Source organism: Mesoplodon bidens, assembly GCF_964165515.1.
Source record: "Mesoplodon bidens genome assembly, chromosome: 2".
NCBI classification, from domain to species: Eukaryota; Metazoa; Chordata; class Mammalia; order Artiodactyla; family Ziphiidae; genus Mesoplodon; species Mesoplodon bidens.
The window spans coordinates 89,926,515-89,945,076 of NC_138177.1; the positions used below are offsets into that span (position 1 = coordinate 89,926,515).

Here is an 18,562-nt window from a genome sequence, read left to right on the forward strand (position 1 = left end):
TGACCAAAACCAGCCTCCTGCGCACTGTGTAAACTGCCTTTCTTCAAACCAAATAGTGGAGGCTACGGGAATGTGAATCTCATCCTTCCAAGTACATGGGAGCAGCTTGCTTTTTCGTTCTTTTGCCCTGGCTTTGTTATCCCAGAGCTGGGGCACTGGCTAGAGTAGAGGCGGGCTGGTGAGCCTGCCTGGGGCAGAAGAGTCACTGTGATCACCTTTTCAGGTGCCACAGTTTTGACAGTAGCAAGATTCACAGGATCAGCCCAAGCTCCCAGTGGAAAACCAAGCACATGGCCTCTTTCCTGGGTGCTAAGCAAGCTCCAGCAGGCCTGGGGAGGTTGCTGCTTAGGGACTAAGGAAGACGAAATCAAGCTCCTAAGTTACAGGCCAGTTCAGAGTCCTGTTCTCATCCTTGCAAAGAAACACAGCGAGCATCAAGCCCTGCTGAGGAGTCAGGACTCCTGGCTTCCACCCGGCCGTGCTTTCTCATCTCCCTTACCTACCTTGCACTCTCTTCCTTATGATGGAAGAGGTATAATCATGTCCCCACCCTCCTGTCTGGGACTGTCACAAAGATAAAAGGGGTCATCTATAGGAAGTATTTTAGACTCCTAGAGGAGAAGCACTAAGCTAACAGTTGGTGTTATTGAAGTGTTTGTAGATTGCAGATGAAAGGCAGCAGGTAAATAAAGAGCCTAAACATCATCCTCCCCAGAGAAAGGTGAACTGGCTACTGGGGCAACGGTGGAAGCTCCAGAGAAAGGACTAAAACCTTGTTCCCACTAGCCCCCTGCCCTGTGGGCTATATCGATCCTCTGGAGTTAAGCAACAAGCTGCCAGGCAGTTGGTCTCCCATTTGGGGATGACTGGAAAGAGAGAAGCAGCTGTGAATAAGGCCCTGCCCAGTGCTCTTGAATCTAGGGGCTTTTCTGGATTAAATGTAGTCTCATCTACCCTGATGTCTCACCACCTCCTTCCCTCTCTATGGAGCCTTTCCTAGGGAACAGAAGTGCTATGAAGCTTTTATTGTTTTGGCCACGCTGTGCAGCATGTGGGATCTTAGTTGCCCTACCAGGGATCACAACTTCGCCCCCTGCAGTGGAAATGCAGACTCTTAACCACTGGACTGCCAGGGAAGTCCCGCTATGAAGCTTTTTATATCAACTCAGGTCTCTGAGCTGGTCCTACCTAACTGCTTTAACAAAGCAGGAGCAAATTTACAAAGGAGGATCCTGCCCTTGCCCTGCAAGCCTGTGTGTCTAAGACTCAGTTTTCACTTTCCCCTTGAGCCTTTACTAAACCTACCCCTGCCTTCACCGACCTTCTCAAAGGCTCTCTGCTAAATGGAACAACCTGCCTGATATAGCAGGAAAAGCAGAAGTGAATACGGTTCCAGGGAGAACTGTCAGAGACAGGGTCCAAGCCCTGGGCAGAAGACTGAGGAAGACTCCTGGCCTCCCTCAGAGGTGCTTTATTACATGGTTTCATCAGTCATTGGTGATTAGATCCTATGCCCAAGCGAGAAAAGAGGAACACTGCATTGTACAGGGCAGATGGTTCCCCTTTTGGCAATGCAGTCACACAGGGTGGGCGATGGGTGCGTGCTTGGCTTCCCTGCTTGTGGGCAGGCTCTGAGATTGCAGCTAATTGAAATGGAAGCCTGGTAAAGTGGGAGAAAGGAATGTTCAGGAATCAGTGACCTCCATATTCTGCAGCTGGCTTTCCAGGGCAACATCTCTCGCTGCCCCTTTCTTTTTGCTGCCCTCATGCTGCTTCTTCTGCTTCTTCGATGGCTCCTGGTCAATGGGTGCGGGCTTCACAAAGGGGATCAGTTCCTGGAGACCTGAAAGGGGACAAACAACCCATCATTCCTCAAGAGTCAAAGCCCAGGGACCTCTGGGGAAAGTTACACAAGACAAAGGCAGGCACTGCTTTCATTTATTCCTTTTTTTCCCAGCCTGAATTTTAGCCGCATTTAAATAGAAGCTCATACCGGCACTGGCTACTTTTCAACCTTGCCCCCTGCCATGCCCAGCACCAGAGGGCAGGCAGAGTTTTGGGGGCTGTGTATGAAGAAGAAAACTTGGTGCATTCTGAAAGGGGCTTACTATTTAGAAGAGCAGGAAAACAGACAAGAGGAGGAAGATGGGCTGGGCTGGGAGTCTCACCTGGTGGCATGAATTCCTTCAATTTCTCAGGCACGAGGATGCCCTTCTCTGTCTGGTAGTTCTCTAGGATGGCACAGATGGTGCGAGTTGTTGCGCACATTGTGGCATTGAGCATGTGGACAAACTCCACCTGCGAGGAGAGGGTCCCCAGAGGGAGCAGTTACACTCAACCCCTAGCTGGGCTTACTGATGACCAGGAACCATCCACTCAGCCAGACTCCCCCAACTGCAACTATCCAAATCCAAATCTAAAATCAAATAAAAAACAGGTTCTACCCATTAGTGATCTCCAAACCTTTGAATTCTGTTTGGTACTTATGGCTTATTAGGTAACTCCAGGAAGATTCCTCATGTCTCCATGAGTGATAAGTGGTAGGTCCCAGTATTTTGAGGAGATTTGGGCCCTTTGAGGGAGGGAAGAGACTACTCAATGGCCTCTCCTTTTAACCCCTTTCAAGTCCCTGACCTGGAAAAGATTAGGGCCTGAAAATTGGGTTTGAAGAGCTAAGCTTACAACCCAGACCTTCTTGGGTGAGAAGAGGGAAGACATTGCCTCCAACTTGTTTTGTGTAGACAAGTGGGGGTTACTCTTTATCTGGAGTTATGGAAAACAAAGCCAAGAAGAGAAAAGCTAGAATTACCTTGTAGAATAGAGCTAGATTCAGGTTTCTGTCTAAAAGGACTCAGTCCTGATTCAGTGAAGTCATTTTCAGATTCCCTTTTTGGTCTAGACTGAGAAGCTCAGATTTTCCCATGACGCTGGGAAATAATGTCCTCCAAGGGCTGAGAAATAAGATGGACCTACTCTGAGCTGAAGGCCCTGCTTTCTGCCTCCCCAGGGGCCATCTACCTTGTCCATCATCTTCTTGGTTTGCCCGTATCGGATTCGGAGCCGGCGAGCCTGATAGTCTGTGCAGTTAGAACAGGAGACTAACTCACGGAAGGCTCCTGAGCCCGGAAACCAGGCCTCAAGGTCAAGCTTCTTACTGGCGGCGTGATTCAAAGAACCTGTAAGGAAAACCCCCTAGAATTCATGAAGGAGGGATGGTATTTCAGAAGGCTAACCTTTAGCAAACCCAAAGAATTCTTTAATTCACATGTTATCCCCAGGAGGGAAATCATGCCCAGATATTCTTATCACCAAGAACTCCCAAGGGAAAAGAGTGTGATATTTTAATTAATGTGGGCAATTAATTGGACTGTAAGCTACTTCTTTGTGTAGCAGCTCAATTGGTCAGGGTGGTGTTTGTGGGATGCAGGAGAGGGAGGCCAATAACCTGAGACAATATTCACGATATGGTAAGGGATCCCCAGAGACTGGTAGAACTCCTCAGCGGTAGCGATCATCTCCTCAAACATCTCCCAGGACTTGTTGTCATGTGGGGATGAGTAGACAAACTGTTCAATCTGCAAAGAGGTACCCAAGGGCACAGTGACAATGGGACGGGGTGAATAAACTGAAGGCTGAAGTGGGAATTATCCTAGCAATGAAGACCTATTCCTATTCCACTGAGAGTCAGGTGGGGCTGGAGCCCTGGTGAGAGATCGGGGCTGAACTGGACTGGCTGGGGCTGCAGCAAGAACGAATGCTTGTGTGGAGAGCGTCCCACATAACGTGCGGCTACTGTTCTAAGTACTTTCCACGTGGTAACTGGTTTAATCCTCACAGTAGCCTAATGGGGTAGGTACTATTATTATCTTCCTTTGACAGAGGAGGAAACAGCACAGAGAGGTTAAGTAAATTGTTCAAGGTTACACAGCAGTAAGTGGTAGAGTTGGCCTTAGGGCTCAGGCAGCCTGGTTCCAGAGTCCATGCTCTAGCCGCTCCACTACGTGCTTCTCAGGCTCTTCCCTAGAAACCCAGATGGAGGCAACGAGAGGAAAGACTGGAGCTGGGGTGGGCCTGAGCAACACAGATTCTATCTCTTCTATAACAGCCCTGGAGAGATAGAGGGAAGGGTCCCATCCCTCACCCTGACCTGCCTACTCACCTTCTCAAACTGATGGACTCGAAAGATGCCACGGGTGTCACGGCCGTGGGAGCCCACCTCCTGGCGAAAGCAGGTGGACAGGCCGGCATACTTGATTGGCAAATCCTCTGGCCGAAGCCACTCGTCCCGGTGGAGAGCAGCAATGGGCTGTTCGGAAGTGGCAATCAGATATTTTTCCTCATAGGTGCTGTCATCAGACTTTTCAGTGCCTTTGCCAATCACCTGTCAGAGGAGGGTAATATTTACTAGTTAAGAGCGAGGGAGTAGGGCCTCAGCTCGAGCAAGGAATCACAGAGATCACACAGAGAAGATCTGAGTGATGGGAGGACAAATTTTCTTCAGTCCCTGCCCAGGAGTGAGCAGGAGATGCTAAAAAGACATGGGAGGGAATGGGTCAGTCCAAAATGGGGTCCCTACTAGAGATCAAAGAAATGCAAATTAAAAGAAGATAAAATATTCTGATACTATTTTTTTTTTCCTTGGCTTCACCACGCAGCTTGTGGGATCTCAGTTCCCTGACCAGTACCCAGGCCCCCTGCAGTAGAAGCGTGAAGCCCTAACCACTGGACCGCCAGGGGATTCCCTCTGATACTATTTTTACTTTATCTAATAAATGAAATACTTATAAATGATGTATAGTGGCCAGTGATGGCAGGCGTGCAATAAAACCTGAGCTCGTAGCAGTATAAATTTATCCACTTGACAAATGTTTGTGAGGCATTTAGTAAGAGCCAAGTCCTTTTTGCCAATGCGGGGCAAAAGGAGACAGTCTCTGCTCTCTTGGTGCTTATGGGTTGACCTAGGATTGTAATCCTTGAAGAATCACTTTGGTATTCAGCTGAAGAAAGTAATGCAAAAGAAAAAAAAAAGCTATAGACAGGACAAAGTTCATTGTAACATTACTTACTGATGGCAAAAAAAAGGGAGCCCCCTAAATATTCAACAGGGGGAGAGTTGGGTAGTCTATATCCACGCCATGTAATATTATGTAACCACTAATAAATGATGGTTACGAACACCATGTAGTAACACTGAAAAATGCTTCTGATATAATGTGAAGTAAAAAGGCAATCTATATATATTGTGATTAGAAGTATGAGAAAATGATACATGTATAAAAAAAGCTCCCACAAGAATATTAAAAATGACAATTGTAGTAGGTAATGGGAAAGAAGATGATTTCCCCCCACTAATTCCAAATTTTCTGTCATGTGGTATTACTTTAATTAAAACTAAAAAAAAAAAAAAAAAAAAAGAGGGGAGGAAACTTCCTCTAGGCCACTGTTTGGAAATGTGGAAAACTACCTTGCTACCTAACAGTGGGAATTTAGCCCCGTGTGAGGCTATTCACATACAACGTAAAAACAATAGAGCTTACGGTCTAATATGGTATAGCCACTAGCCATACATGGCTATTTAAATTCAATTAAAATTTAATTCCTTGGTTTGCATGAGCCACATTCCAACAGCCACATGTGGCTGGTGGCTGCCACACTGGACAGGACAGATACAAAATGTTTCCACTATTGCCGAAAGTTCAGTTGGACAGCACTGCTCTAGAGAATTAATAAACTGAGTTTATTAAGCAAAATGCCAGCCAAAATTCCTCACTATGGAGACCTGTGATTCTCCCTGCCTATGGCTCCAAGAAGCATCTGGATAAGAGATGGAGAATGCTGCGAACACGCAGAGCACCTGCTACCTAATCCTTTTCATAATCCTCCATATAAGCTTCTCCCTGGTGTTACCTGCAGGGCATCCTTCTAAAGTTCTGTCAGTGATTATCCATCCAATCTTGGGAGTTGAGAGGAGAAAAAAAAGGGAAAAGATAAAAACAGGTCTCATCTGATAATGCACATGTTCCTCTCATTAAAAGGAAGAAGAGGAGGACCCCAAGGTTGTACCAATGCTCAGGGTTTGGAGAGAGCATTTTGTTTTCCACTGCGTCTTGAATTAAAATATACCTTTGAACTCACCAACAGGACCTAGTGGGAAGAAGGTTCTGACTATTAAACTCATCTCTCTACATAAGATAAATCAGATGAGGCCAGGAGCAGTTGTCTAACTACCCGCTACATGGGTTTTGGGAGGAAACAGCCAATAAGAACAAAGTCGTTCCCCCCTGCCCTGGAACAGGGTTGAAGGAGAGGGACAGGTGAGAAGTGGACTCAGCTGCGATGGGCAGCCGTTAGCAGAGACACTAGAAATTCTGAGTGTTGGGCGTAGACTTCGGGTAGGGGGAGCTACAGCTGATGTTAAAGCTGGTTGATTCAGAATGACCTTCTGCACCTCAACTCAAATCCACTGGCTCTCCCTGAGATGGTTCATGGTTGAGAAAGAGCCACAGACTGGAAGCCACATCCATCCAAAGGGAAGTATGTCTCCCCCTGTGGAAGTTTCCAGTCTGGGGTCAGGAGTGGGAGGACATGGGAAGATCAGCCACTTCTACAATTTCCTTTTGTCCAAGTTTAATAATAACATATGAGCTTCCTTTCTAAGCTCATGGTGCTAAAGCATGCTCAATTTAGATAGATCACATAAACTATCTGGGGAAAGATAAAATAGGCTCTATGTCTGCACTGTCCAAATGGTAGCCACCAGCCACATGTGACCATTTAAATTAAAATTCATAAAGATTAAAATTTTACTTCCTCAGTTGCACTAGCCGCATTTTAAGTGCTCAATAGCCACAATATAGAACATTTCATCATCGCAGGAAGTTCTGCTGGACAGCATTGCTGTGTCTTTGAAGTTAAACTTCATACCTTAAGGAGTCATTCTGCCACACTGCCTCAGGCTACTCACCTTATAAAGTTCTTCATCAAACTGGCTGAGCTGTGCCACTTCCTGCATGACCTCCTTCCTCATGAAGAAGGGGGTATAAATGGGAGTGTAGCCTCGACTTCCCAATGTGCGAAGAGCATACTGGATGAGTGCCTGTTCCAGGAACACCAGGACCCCCTAAAGGAGCAGACACAGCACTGTGTGAGTGGGTTCTGCTGCCATCACGTTCATCTGCTAGCATTTACCCCCAGAGGCAACTGGGGGCACACAGTAGGCCACAAAGACCATGGATCCAACAACTGACTCAAGAGACTCTTTCTTAACAGCCATGCACAGCACATCATCTGAAGAGCATTCCCTTTAAGATACCGATCAAGGGAAAAGGACTGTTCACCCAGGGTGCATGGGAGAGTCTTCCTGTGCTAATTCTTAAAACACTGGACTTATTTGTATACGTAGAACATACCTATATGGACAGTATTTCCAAAACTACTTTACCATGTCCTTCTGGAAGGCTTCCCTGAGTGCATCTGCCCTCTGCCCAGCTAATCTGGGTGTGTTGCCTCCACCTACCCGTTCCTATAGCACCCTGGGCTACTCACACCAGAGCACTTATCACAGAGGGTTTTTGACTCTTTGTTACTTGTCTGACTGTCCAATTACACAGAGCTCCTTAAAGGCACAGACTGTTCTAATTCAGTCAGCAAAACATATTCATTATGGAGGATCACTCAGCGGCTTTTGTTCTAGGGAATCCTGATGAGCACTCTCCTGCCTTAGAAAGAGAATTGCATCTAATTGCCAGTAAGTTTGTAGTAGAAAGGCGGATTTGTGGGCCTCTTTAAGTGGGTTATGTTTTCTGCACTTTTTTTTCAGTTCTTTCTTTATAACCAACCTCACTGGTTGCTGACTCTTACCTTCAGGAAGTACCCTCGACTCCCAGCCACCACAGCCCCCTTTTCGCCTTCAAAGCCATCTACCATCACCACCAGGTCCACGTGAGAGTACTTCTTCCTGACGGTACAATCACCCCAAATCCTCTCTACTTTGTTGTCGGCATCCTAAGGAAACAAGACCAGGAGACAAAGATGCATGAGCTCTGAATTCTACAACCTCCATCTTTCCGAACCCTATTCCAAGAACGACCTAGAGCTTTGTGAAGTCACTGCTTAACTCAAACGCTAGGTTTTGGCCCTAGTGTACAGAGACTAGAGATGGGAATTTGCTAGAGAATCTGCGCTCAATAGAGAAATAATAATTTATAAAGTCCTAGAGGCAATTCCAGCCATGGAACTGAAATCATGATTTTCCAAAAGATCTGTAGTATTCTCTCGTTTTTATACCCTTTTAAATGACTCCTTGAAAATCCTATACAGGGAAAACCCTTCCCTGGACAATCCGCACTGCCTGGGGTACGGAGGGGAATGCAGATTTTTTTTTTCCAGGCTCTCATTGGTCCAGGGCCACACAAGGGTGGGCTCAGGGCCCTGACCTCTTGAGTCTGCCACCCCAGCCCTCCGTGAGTTTAATGTCCGTTCACCAGGGAATGAATGAAAGAGGCACAGATGGGCCCTGCCACGGCTGGGGTGTCAGGGAACAAAGGCTGGGCTCAGAGCAGCTTTGTGCTGGGGAAGCTCCCACTCGGCAGGAAACTTTTATCATGCAGATTTCCCTTCAACCTGCAGCTTCTCAGCAGGGTGTGGGTGAGGGGTGAGGCTGATCTTGCAGATCCCTCCCACGAGACGAGCTGCTACCATGGGCAACACGCAGTGGAGGACAGCAGCCTGATTTAGAAGAGATTTCCGTGCCAGGAGTCTCCACCTACCTGCTGTCTCTGCTACTTCCCAATCAGGCAGGGATCTGACTCTTTCAATTCTCAATTGGTGGGCAGAGCGAATACACAAAGAGCCTGCTTCTATTATACAGAGCGTGCCAGACTTTCACTGTCCTCCTCCCACTCCACCCCCTTCCCAAAGGAGAGGGGTGACGCAAGGCAGCCGCTAGCTGTGGCACCAACGCCTACCTCATCATTGCTGATGGGCACAGAGGGGTGCAGAAGGTTACCAATCTCGCGAAGGTTCTCAAATCGCTCTGCTTCCAGCTTTATCCGCTCTGCATCACACTTCAGAATGGCTTCGTCGATGAGGAGTCGGACTTTTTTGATTTGTGAGACTTTCAGGTTCTGTAGATGAACAAGGCCAAGCCCGTCCAAGGCCACAGCGAGTCAAGGGCAGAGTAGGAAAAAGATTGTTGCCCCAACCTTGTTGGGCTCTAATGATAATTCTTGTGATAGCATTTTAAAAATTGACACCGGAGGCTTTCAAAGAACTGAGATTTATTTCACACAGGGATATATACAGTTTTGCCCGACAAATCCATTGGCATTTTCTTTCAGGGTGCCTAAGGCAGAGATGGATAAATTGTGGCCACTCCTCTCGTTCCTGTATATCTCAGGAGTGTTAATACCATAGCTTAACTTGCACTTTCTGATATTCCTGATTAAACCAATTCAGCATGCTATTATATACTATATTTAACTGCTCTCTAGGAAGATTATAAATTTATTAGGAGCAAGAGACCTTGTCTTAAGCTCATTTTGTATTCCTTATTGCAGGTGTTTCAAACTGTACTCTGATTTCCTGGGGGGACCCTTAGCAGGTAGGGCAGGGCAGGAATAGCACCCCAACCTTGCCCTTCAAGCACAGCAACTCTGCTTTTTTGGGTTTATGCTCTTGCTATTGTTGCAGGGTTTTTGTTTTTTTTTTTTAAAGATTTTTTTGATGTGGACCATTTTTAGAGTCTTTATTGAATTTGTTACAATATTCCTTCTGTTTTATGCTTTTTCAGTTTTTTGGCCGTGAGGCATGTGGGATCTTAGCTCCCTGACCAGGGATCGAACCCTCACCCCCTGCATTGGAAGGCAAAGTCTTAACCACTGGACCGCCAGGGAAGTCCCTGTGTTGCAGGTTTTAAGAAAGGGTTCAGTGACTAAAAAACTTGAAAATTCCTGCTCTAGGCCCACTGTAGTGAATATTTACTGAATTACAAAAAATTGAAAAATTACTGACTCTGTGGAAATGGAGTTATTAAACCAAACATAGTTCAGTTCCTTTTTTCTCTTCTTCCTACTCTTGACTTTTCCATTCCACCTGTCTCCATCTCTGCTCTAATACTCAAGTACTGAGATTAACAAGAGTGGATGGGGACATGTCCCAGCTGCAGAAATTCACGGATGCCACAGTGCTGTGTGGAACAGAGTGTCAGGACTTGCTTGTCTAGGAACAAAACTAAAAGAACAGAAATCCCAACCTGGAAAAGGACAATAACTTACAGTTAAAGTGTCTGCAGTGAGGTCATCGAGATTTAATACATCTTCCGGAATGGACTCATCATTTCCCATTGGCTCTTTTTTCTATGGGAAAGAAAAACAAACAAACAACAACAAAAACATAACTAATTATAAAGGAAAATTTCTGACATAGTTTTATAAGTGTACACCAAACTAATATATCATATAAACTAATTACAGAACATTCTACATAACTTAGTCTCTAAAAGATGCAACGCATGGAGAAAAATTAGTGAACTGGAAGCAAGAAGTTAACGTTCCAAGTCCCTGTCCTGACACTTACTAGCTTTCTGATTCTGGACAGATTGATTAACCAATCCAGGTCAGAGGGTTGACACCATCGGGAACTTGAGAAGGAAATTGTCTGACATGGACACAGAATGTTATGACCCCAAGAATTTGTGAAAACACTAGTGCTGGTCAGGAGCCAGTGCTGGGCAGACACCTGTGTGTCAATTTGTGAATCCCCATCTACCTACTAAGAACAAACGCAGCCCTTAGGCCTGCGGCTAAGAGGAAAAATGGATGGGATGAGGAATATTAGGAAGCCAAAGAAACACAATTTTTAAGGAAAAAAGCCACGTTTAGAGCAATCAATGCAACTTGGCAAAACAGCAAGGGTATACCCAGGACTAGACTTTTTCCCATTCCAGTTTCTCTCCTCACCCTTCTTTATGATATTCTGCCAAATCATCATTTCTAATCTTTGTCCAGAGCAAGGGAGAAGACAGTGATTCAAGGAAAATCATCTTTAAAAGCTGGAAAAATCTGACAATATCAGAATGAGTCTTGATAAGAACAGGCATAGACTACTGAGGTAGAAAAAAATGGCCTAAATCTCAAGATGTTCCATTTGGTAGCCAAGATAGCTGAGGCCCTCTTCCTCTCTGATAATCCCTCAGGGCAGCACATTCAAGTTCTGAGTTCAAGTTCTGGCTCTGCAACTAACTTATGGCACCATTTTAGGCAAGCCCCTTAATTTCCTAGGCCTCTTTACCCTACCCTTTTAATAGGGTTAACAAATGTACTACCTACACTCCAGGTTTACAGCAAAGATCAAAACCAAAATGAGACGTACATGAAAGGGTTTTGAATGCTTTCAAGTGCTATACAAATTAAAGCACTGCTAGTACTATCTCAATGGATAGCAAGAGAGAACACTCCTTGCAGGGAGAGCAGTCAAGGGAATCTAAGAACGTTAACGCAAATGAAAATACTCCCATCTTCTTGCTAAGAAAAATACTTGGCTGGCACTATCCGTATATATGCCCCAAAGAACACTCAGGCAGAAGTATACATGGAAATTAACATAATTATGGGGTCACTGACGTGTACCTGACTTAGTGTCAAGAGTTCCACAGGAAGAAAACTGTATGATTATCATCAATATCAATTTCTACAGCCTGTCACATGCTGAAAGTGTAATAAAATAGTGTTAAAGAGAAGGATACAGAATATCATGAAGGATAAGGTGCTAGAATCCAAGGGAATCTTTTTGTTATGGTCTTTCCAGGTTCAGGTTCCTAAATTTCATAATTTTTTGGTTTATTTTAGAGGTTTACAACTTAAAAATGAGACAGACTGTAGGGTGCATTAACATGTTTTTTTAAAAAAATGATTAAGAGGCTAAGAGGGTATTTTTGAAGAAAGATTAAAAACTAATCTGGTGGGCTTCCCTGGTGGCGCAGTGGTTGAGAGTCCGCCTGCTGATGCAGGGGACACAGGTTCATGCCCGGGTCCGGGAAGATCCCACATGCCGCAGAGCAGCTAGACCCGTGAGCCATGGCCGCTGAGCCTGCGCATCCGGAGCCTGTGCTCCGCAACGGGAGAGGCCACAACAGTGAGAGGCCCGCGTACCGCAAAAAAACAAAAAAAACCTAATCTGGTTACCAAAGTAAAGCTGAGCTGAAACTTAACATTCTTCAAGGACAGGAAGGATATACTGGATGAAGGCCAGTACTACTTGCTATTCACTGTTACTCTCAATTGCTAAATAACTACAATGTTCCAGGCACTGTGCCGTGTTTTCTATATTAGAAATTTTCAGTTCTCACAATTGTATTCTATAAATTTATTTATTTATATTTATTTTTGGCTGTGTTGGGTCTTTGTTTCTGTGCGTGGGCTTTCTCTAGTTGCGGCGAGCAGGGGCCACTCTTCATCGCGGTGCGAGGGCCTCTCACTGTCGCGGCCTCTCCCGTTGTGGAGCACAGGCTCCAGACGCGCAGACTCAGTAGTTGTGGCTCACGGGCCCAGTTGCTCCGTGGCATGTGGGATCCTCCCAGACCAGGGCTCGAACCCGTGTCCCCTGCATTGGCAGGCGGATTCCCAACCACTGCGCCACCAGGGAAGCCCCACAATTGTATTCTAAAGGTTAGTGTTAGAATTGTCATTTCACAGACAAAAAAACTGAGGCTCAGAAGTTAACTTGCCTGAAGTCACATAACCAAGAGTCTAGGATCTTTTAAATAAAGAGCACGACTACACTGGGATAAAGAATCTGAAATCTACAACAGGAAAACCTCTCTGGCACTGTAGGTTGAGCTCAAGAAATAACTGGAAAGGATTACTGGTGGAATTCATATTATTAAGAACAGAACAGACAATGAATGACTTGTATGGCAAGAATCTTATCTTACAACAGACTGAATGTCTGTGTCCCCCAGAATTCATATGTTGAAACCTAATCCCCAACGTGATAGTATTTGGAGGTGGGGTCTTTCAGAGGTGATTAGGTCAGGAGGGCAGAGCCCTCATGTATGTAATTAGTGCCCTTATGAAAGAGACACCAGAGAGCTCCTTGCTCCTTCTGCCATGAGGACACAGCAAGAAGACTATCTATTAACCAGGAAGCAGGCCCTCACCAATCTGCTGGTGCCTTGATCTTGGACTTCCCAGCTTGCAGAACTGTGAGAAATAAATTTCTGCTGTTTATAAGCCACGAAGTCTACAGTATTCTGTTACAGCAGCAAGAACGGACCAAAACACACCTGCAGACAGAAGATGGACTCACTGATCCTTGAAAATGCCTTAGTTCCCTCCCTGCCTTCCTCCCTTTCTTTTTAAAATAACTTTCTCCCTCTGGTAAGAAATCCAGTAGCTCATGGAATTAAACACTACGTTAGAAATTATGAATTAACTAAGAATAAGATTAGATACCTCTGCTCAAGCTCTCAAGGGTATTAGTCAGTTCTCTTACCTTCATTTTCTCTCCAATTGTCTTGCTGCATAGGTTCTTCAGCTTGTTCAAGTTGTCTGCCTGAAATCTGCCTGAAGAATAAAGAACCCAATACACCAAAGATAGGCACATAATTAAGATACCTCATTCCTAATCTTGGCTCCTTAGGACTGATCTCAGCCCAAGGCCAAAATGCAGGCAGAGCTAAAGGATCTGCCTCACAAAGTTGTGTAATCTTATAGCCTTAGAGCCCCAAATTTAGATGGCATATACTGGTGATTACAATAGGATTCCCCAGCATATGATGACAATGAAAAGGCCATTCTGGGGCTGAAATTAAAAAGTATCATAACCTGGATGATACCACTGTAGACAGAGTAACACATCTGAGAAAACTGGAAAATACTCATGTAACTATAACCTGTTCAATTATCTTAAAATTCATTTAAAGAAACTATGTGGTATGCACCAGGATCTAAAAAAAAGGCAGTCAGTCAAGTTTCTATTCCCATGAACTTGGTTGCTACTTCTCTATGCTAGAAATGGTTAATGTCATTTCCTTTGCTTTGATACAACGCTCATCTGGCAGCCTTGAGAAGAATTCAATTTCTTACACTTTGGTTTCTTTGGGGGAAGACAGTGCACTAATCAGTCTGCCTAGGTATTCTGGCCCAAATTAACATCTTGGTATTGTGAATCATCAGTCTAACCTTGATTTGCAGAAGTTGGACCTCCTGAATCTAAGCTTTAGCAACAATATGGTAAAATTTAAGCTTTGGATAGGTAAAATGATGACTAGAGATGAGACAGCGCCTAGACATGGCTATTCTTTATAAAGTTTTGCCAAACTTTAACTAAATTTAAACTAAACTTCAGCACAAACTATATAACTACTTTCTCATTCACTTATTCACCCTGATTACAGAGATGGAGAACAGATGAGTGGTTTTACATGTACTCATTTGCGTGTGCCTGTAGTTCTGTGTGATATCTCGTGTGTAGATCTGTGTAACCACTGCTACACTCAAGATACGGAACTGTTCCATCTCCACAGAGATTCCTTTTGCTATCATCCCTCTGCAGTCCATTACCTTTCCCCTGCCCCGTCTAACCCTTGGCAACCACTAATCTGTTCTCCATCTCTGGAATCAGTGTGAATAAGTGGCTAAAATTAAAAGGACTGCCAATATCAAGGGCAAGGTTGTAGAGCAAATGGAGCTCTTATATATTGCTGATGGGAGTATCAATTATTACAACCACTTTGGAAAACTATTAGATAATATCTACTAAACCTAAACATGTGCCTACTCTGTGACCTAGCAATTCCACACTTAGGTACATACCCAAAAGAAATGAGTGCTTACTTCCACCAAAAGACACAATGTTCCTAGCACATTATTCATAGTACCCTTAAACTGGTAACAATCTGAAAGTCCATCAATGAAACTGGGTGGTATGTTTACATATATGGAGTACTACACAGCAATGAAAAAGAACCAACCACTGCTACACATAATAACATGGAATAACCTTACAGACATAATTTTGAGACAAAGAAGTCACATGCAAAATTATATACTATATAAGTCCATTAATATGAAGTTCAAAATCAGGCAAAAGTCATTTATGGTGATAGAGGACAAAATACTGTTTTTTTGGAGGAGGGAAGTGACAGTGAAGGGGCAAGAGGGAGCCTCCCCGGAGAACTGCAAATGTCTTAGATCTTGATCTGAATGGTGGTCACGTGAGTGTATGGCTTTGTAAAATTCATCAAGCTGCACATTAAGATTTGTGCACTTTACTGAACTTACTGAATACATTACATCTCAATAAGTTTTAAAAGGTTGTATATAAAAATAATATAAATGCCACAGCAGAAATATATAAGATAGTATACGGATCATATGTCCTAGGTGTGGCCCTGGACTAGCTGAGACTGGGGTCAAAGGAAGCACTTAGAAAGTTTTTCCAATGATAAGGGCCTGGTTTAAGGCATGTGCAATAGGGTTAAGAGGAAGTAACAACTTCAGCTAATAATTCCTGTAGTTAGTGGCAGATTTCAAGATACATGGAAATCTACCGACTTTGGAAGTAGTCAAGACAAATGCTTATTATATGCCCAAATGTGTCCTCATTATATTACTCTGAATTAAAAGAAGAAATCACAATTCTAATCCTTGAAGTTACAAGAGCTGTGGTAAACCCTGATGTGGTGCTCTGACTCCAAGTCATAGCAGATTCCTGTGTTCTACACAGAGCCCTAAACCTTGAAGGTCTACAGACAGACAAATGGGTATAGTTGTAATGGAGGGCCTTTTGAAGCTTGCTGTGTCCTCATTCAGGGAACATGGTCTGATTTCTTAATGTGGCTCTGGGTTGCAACTCCTCACTGCAGCTAAGGATAGAAGAACCCTAAACTCTGATCAGAGGTTCAGATGTAAAAGAATCTTGAAACAACATCTGTCAATGTCCACCTTCAGCAGCCAGCAATGGGAAAAATCATTAACTCCCCTTAGCTGCAAAGAGAATACTGGCTAGGGATGTCAAGTAGAAAAGAATCAAATCAATAAATGTTGAAAATAAACTACATCAACTGCTTTTCATATGGAAGAGCACAGTGCCCTGAACACAGAAGATATTCATGACTTCAACAAACATTTGTCAAGCCCTTAACAAGGACCAGGTGCAGTGCTAGGTACTGGGATTATATGTACACATGTGTATATGTATATCCTGTATCTATATGTATACCCTGGGTACTGACACACAGATGAATAAAACACAACCTTGTCCCTGAAGAATTCATCCCCTCACCACATATCCACTCCTCAGGTAAAAGACAGAACTTCCCACAGAGGTGTACATTATACCCAAGAGACTAGGTAACACATTCAAAGTCATTTAGCAGGTGGGCAATGGCTAGAGGGAAACTAAAATCTGATACTTCTGACTTCTGACTCAGTAAAACAGTGTCCGGTCTAGTTTTTTCACTCCGATTTAATTTAATTCCATTGCAACTCAAAACTTCAGATTCAGATTCAGGTGGTGGGATCACCACCACACTGGGCTTGACTGTGATGTGCAGAATCAGCAAACAACCTGAGCTAAGCAAATATTCTCCTGGTACCCAATACCTTCATGTTACCAACTCTTCCTTCGACTCTCTCCCTACACGGGTGATACTTATATATTTAGGAAAATCAACTTTCCTAATAGAAATCCACACTTTTGGACAGCGACTGCCTTTGCAGTGCGCTGTCATAAACCTGCCTCTCAGCGGGTGGCAGACCTATTGCATCAGACAATAAATCACGTGTTTGACAGCATCCGGCCAGTTAGTGACTACTCCAGCTAGCCTAGGCAGAGATTGATGGGCAGAGGGTTCTACGGTTTTATTTAGCCTCATGAAAGATGCCCGGTCCAGTTCCAGGATCTAGCCCAACTCTGCCAATGTCTTCCCCGGAAAACTTTAAACAGCCTCAATAATTACAAGATTTTTCTTGCTTCACCGCACCCCTCTGCCCATGTCTGAGCTACTACGTAAGACTATTCTCGGTTCTTAAAAGTTTGCCCACAGTTCAGGGGGATGGCCTTCCCAAAAGCTCCGGGATCATTGTTTTTAGCCAGGAGCGGCCTCCACAGTCCCAAAATGCTTCCAATATGGACGGAGTGAACCTAATGTGACTCAGTCAGGTTGGAACCTTTGATTCTATCAAGATAGAGGGAGACCACTCTGGCCTTGCTGAAGATGAGAAAAAGACAGGAGGCGACCAAAGATAAGTGTCAGGAAAGGTGAAACCCCCCAAACCTCCCGCCCTGGCTTTCTTCCGGCTATCCTTGCGGCCGGAAGGCTTGACAGCTCTTGATGCGAACGCGCCATGCTCCTTTCCCAGACTCAGAAGCATCGACCCGCACCCAGCTAGCCAGGAAGGGAGGTCGCAGGGCCCAAGCGGAGGAGAAAAGTGGGTCGGTCCGGCCCCCCGGGTGGACAGGGACAGCTTCGGAGCCACCGCAATCTGGGAGGGGGTCTTATGAAGGGTGGAACCTCAGGAGCGGTAACGAGGTCCAAGAAACGAAGTTGCAGTTGGCATCCGGGGATACTCCGCGCGTCCCGGTACTTACATCGTCGCCACTCGCTGTCTGCCTTCACCAGCTGGTCTACCAGTCCCGGGTCCTTGAAGCGCTTCTCCTGCGACTCACGGATGAGGGCTGGGTCCCCTCCTTTATCCACCCGAAACAAATCCAGATCCAGCACCATCGTTCCTTCTCCAGGGCCAACACTAAGAGAAGGGAGGTTCGTCCCACAGCAGCCGCCCTGTGACTGCCGCACTGCACCGGCGCGCTGACACCTCCCCTCAACCCCACTTCCCGCGCAGGCGCAACGGGAGCGTGCAGCCAGCCCTCCACTCTGGGCCGGAAGCGGTTGCGTAGGAGGCGGGGCCGCGCAGAGGAGGACGGGGTGGGTGGGCGTGGGCTTGCCGGATGTGTTCAAGTCAGTCCCACTAGCGGGTTTTGCCACCTCGTGCGCGTTTTCCCCAGCTGTGCCCGCTTCTCTAGGGGCTCTAATTGCCCCATAGAAGAAAAATGAGTGCCTGTTTCTTTCTCATGTTAAAGGGCATATCTAAGACAAGGCCTGTCAGTATAATCACTGGCTTGGAAGCTGGCACCTCCCATAGATGTAAGTTTCCACTTTACAAGCTTGGGTCCTAAGACTGGACCCTCTCTCTGAACCTCTGCTCTCTTCTTCATCTTGAGACAAATGCGGCTACATGTTTTAGTCCCCAGATTACCTCAGTTCAAAATACCTGCTCTCCTGCCTCAGAGTTAGGATACCTTTCTTAATCTTATTATTGGGTGAACCAAATTGTCCCTTTATCAACCCTTAAGATCACAGGGTTGGAAAATCTTTTAGAGAGACACACTTGAGTAGACTTTTCCAAGGGGAAAATATTTAGGAGATTTGAAGGCAGTTTAAGATACTGAGGTCATGTATTGGATCTATTTGAAAATTCCTAGAACAAAGATTTCATATTTTAATTTTATAATGTTCCGGCCTTTACAGTGAAATATTGTGGTTGCTGATTGGAGCCAA

At 45.0% G+C, this 18,562-nt stretch overlaps 1 protein-coding gene across 2 annotated transcripts; it reads right to left on the reverse strand.

Annotated features, from left to right (window-relative positions):
• Positions 1–1,424: 1,424 nt before the first annotated feature.
• Positions 1,425–17,840, reverse strand: SARS1 (seryl-tRNA synthetase 1). 2 transcript variants are annotated; one of them, XM_081222696.1, is made up of 12 exons: positions 17,593–17,840; positions 13,492–13,562; positions 10,275–10,355; positions 8,967–9,125; positions 7,861–8,004; positions 6,965–7,120; positions 4,160–4,381; positions 3,446–3,575; positions 3,019–3,176; positions 2,692–2,763; positions 2,169–2,298; positions 1,425–1,843 (listed from the first exon to the last, which is right to left on the reverse strand). In XM_081222696.1, exons 1-12 carry the CDS (start codon positions 17,726–17,728, stop codon positions 1,686–1,688), a joined length of 1,617 nt encoding a protein of 538 aa, XP_081078822.1. In that variant the 5' UTR covers positions 17,729–17,840; the 3' UTR covers positions 1,425–1,685. The 2 variants fall into 2 exon arrangements, with proteins under 2 accessions (XP_081078822.1, XP_081078821.1); XM_081222695.1 differs by lacking the exon at positions 2,692–2,763 and having other exon boundaries at positions 17,593–17,839.
• Between the last annotated feature and the right edge of the window lie 722 nt (positions 17,841–18,562).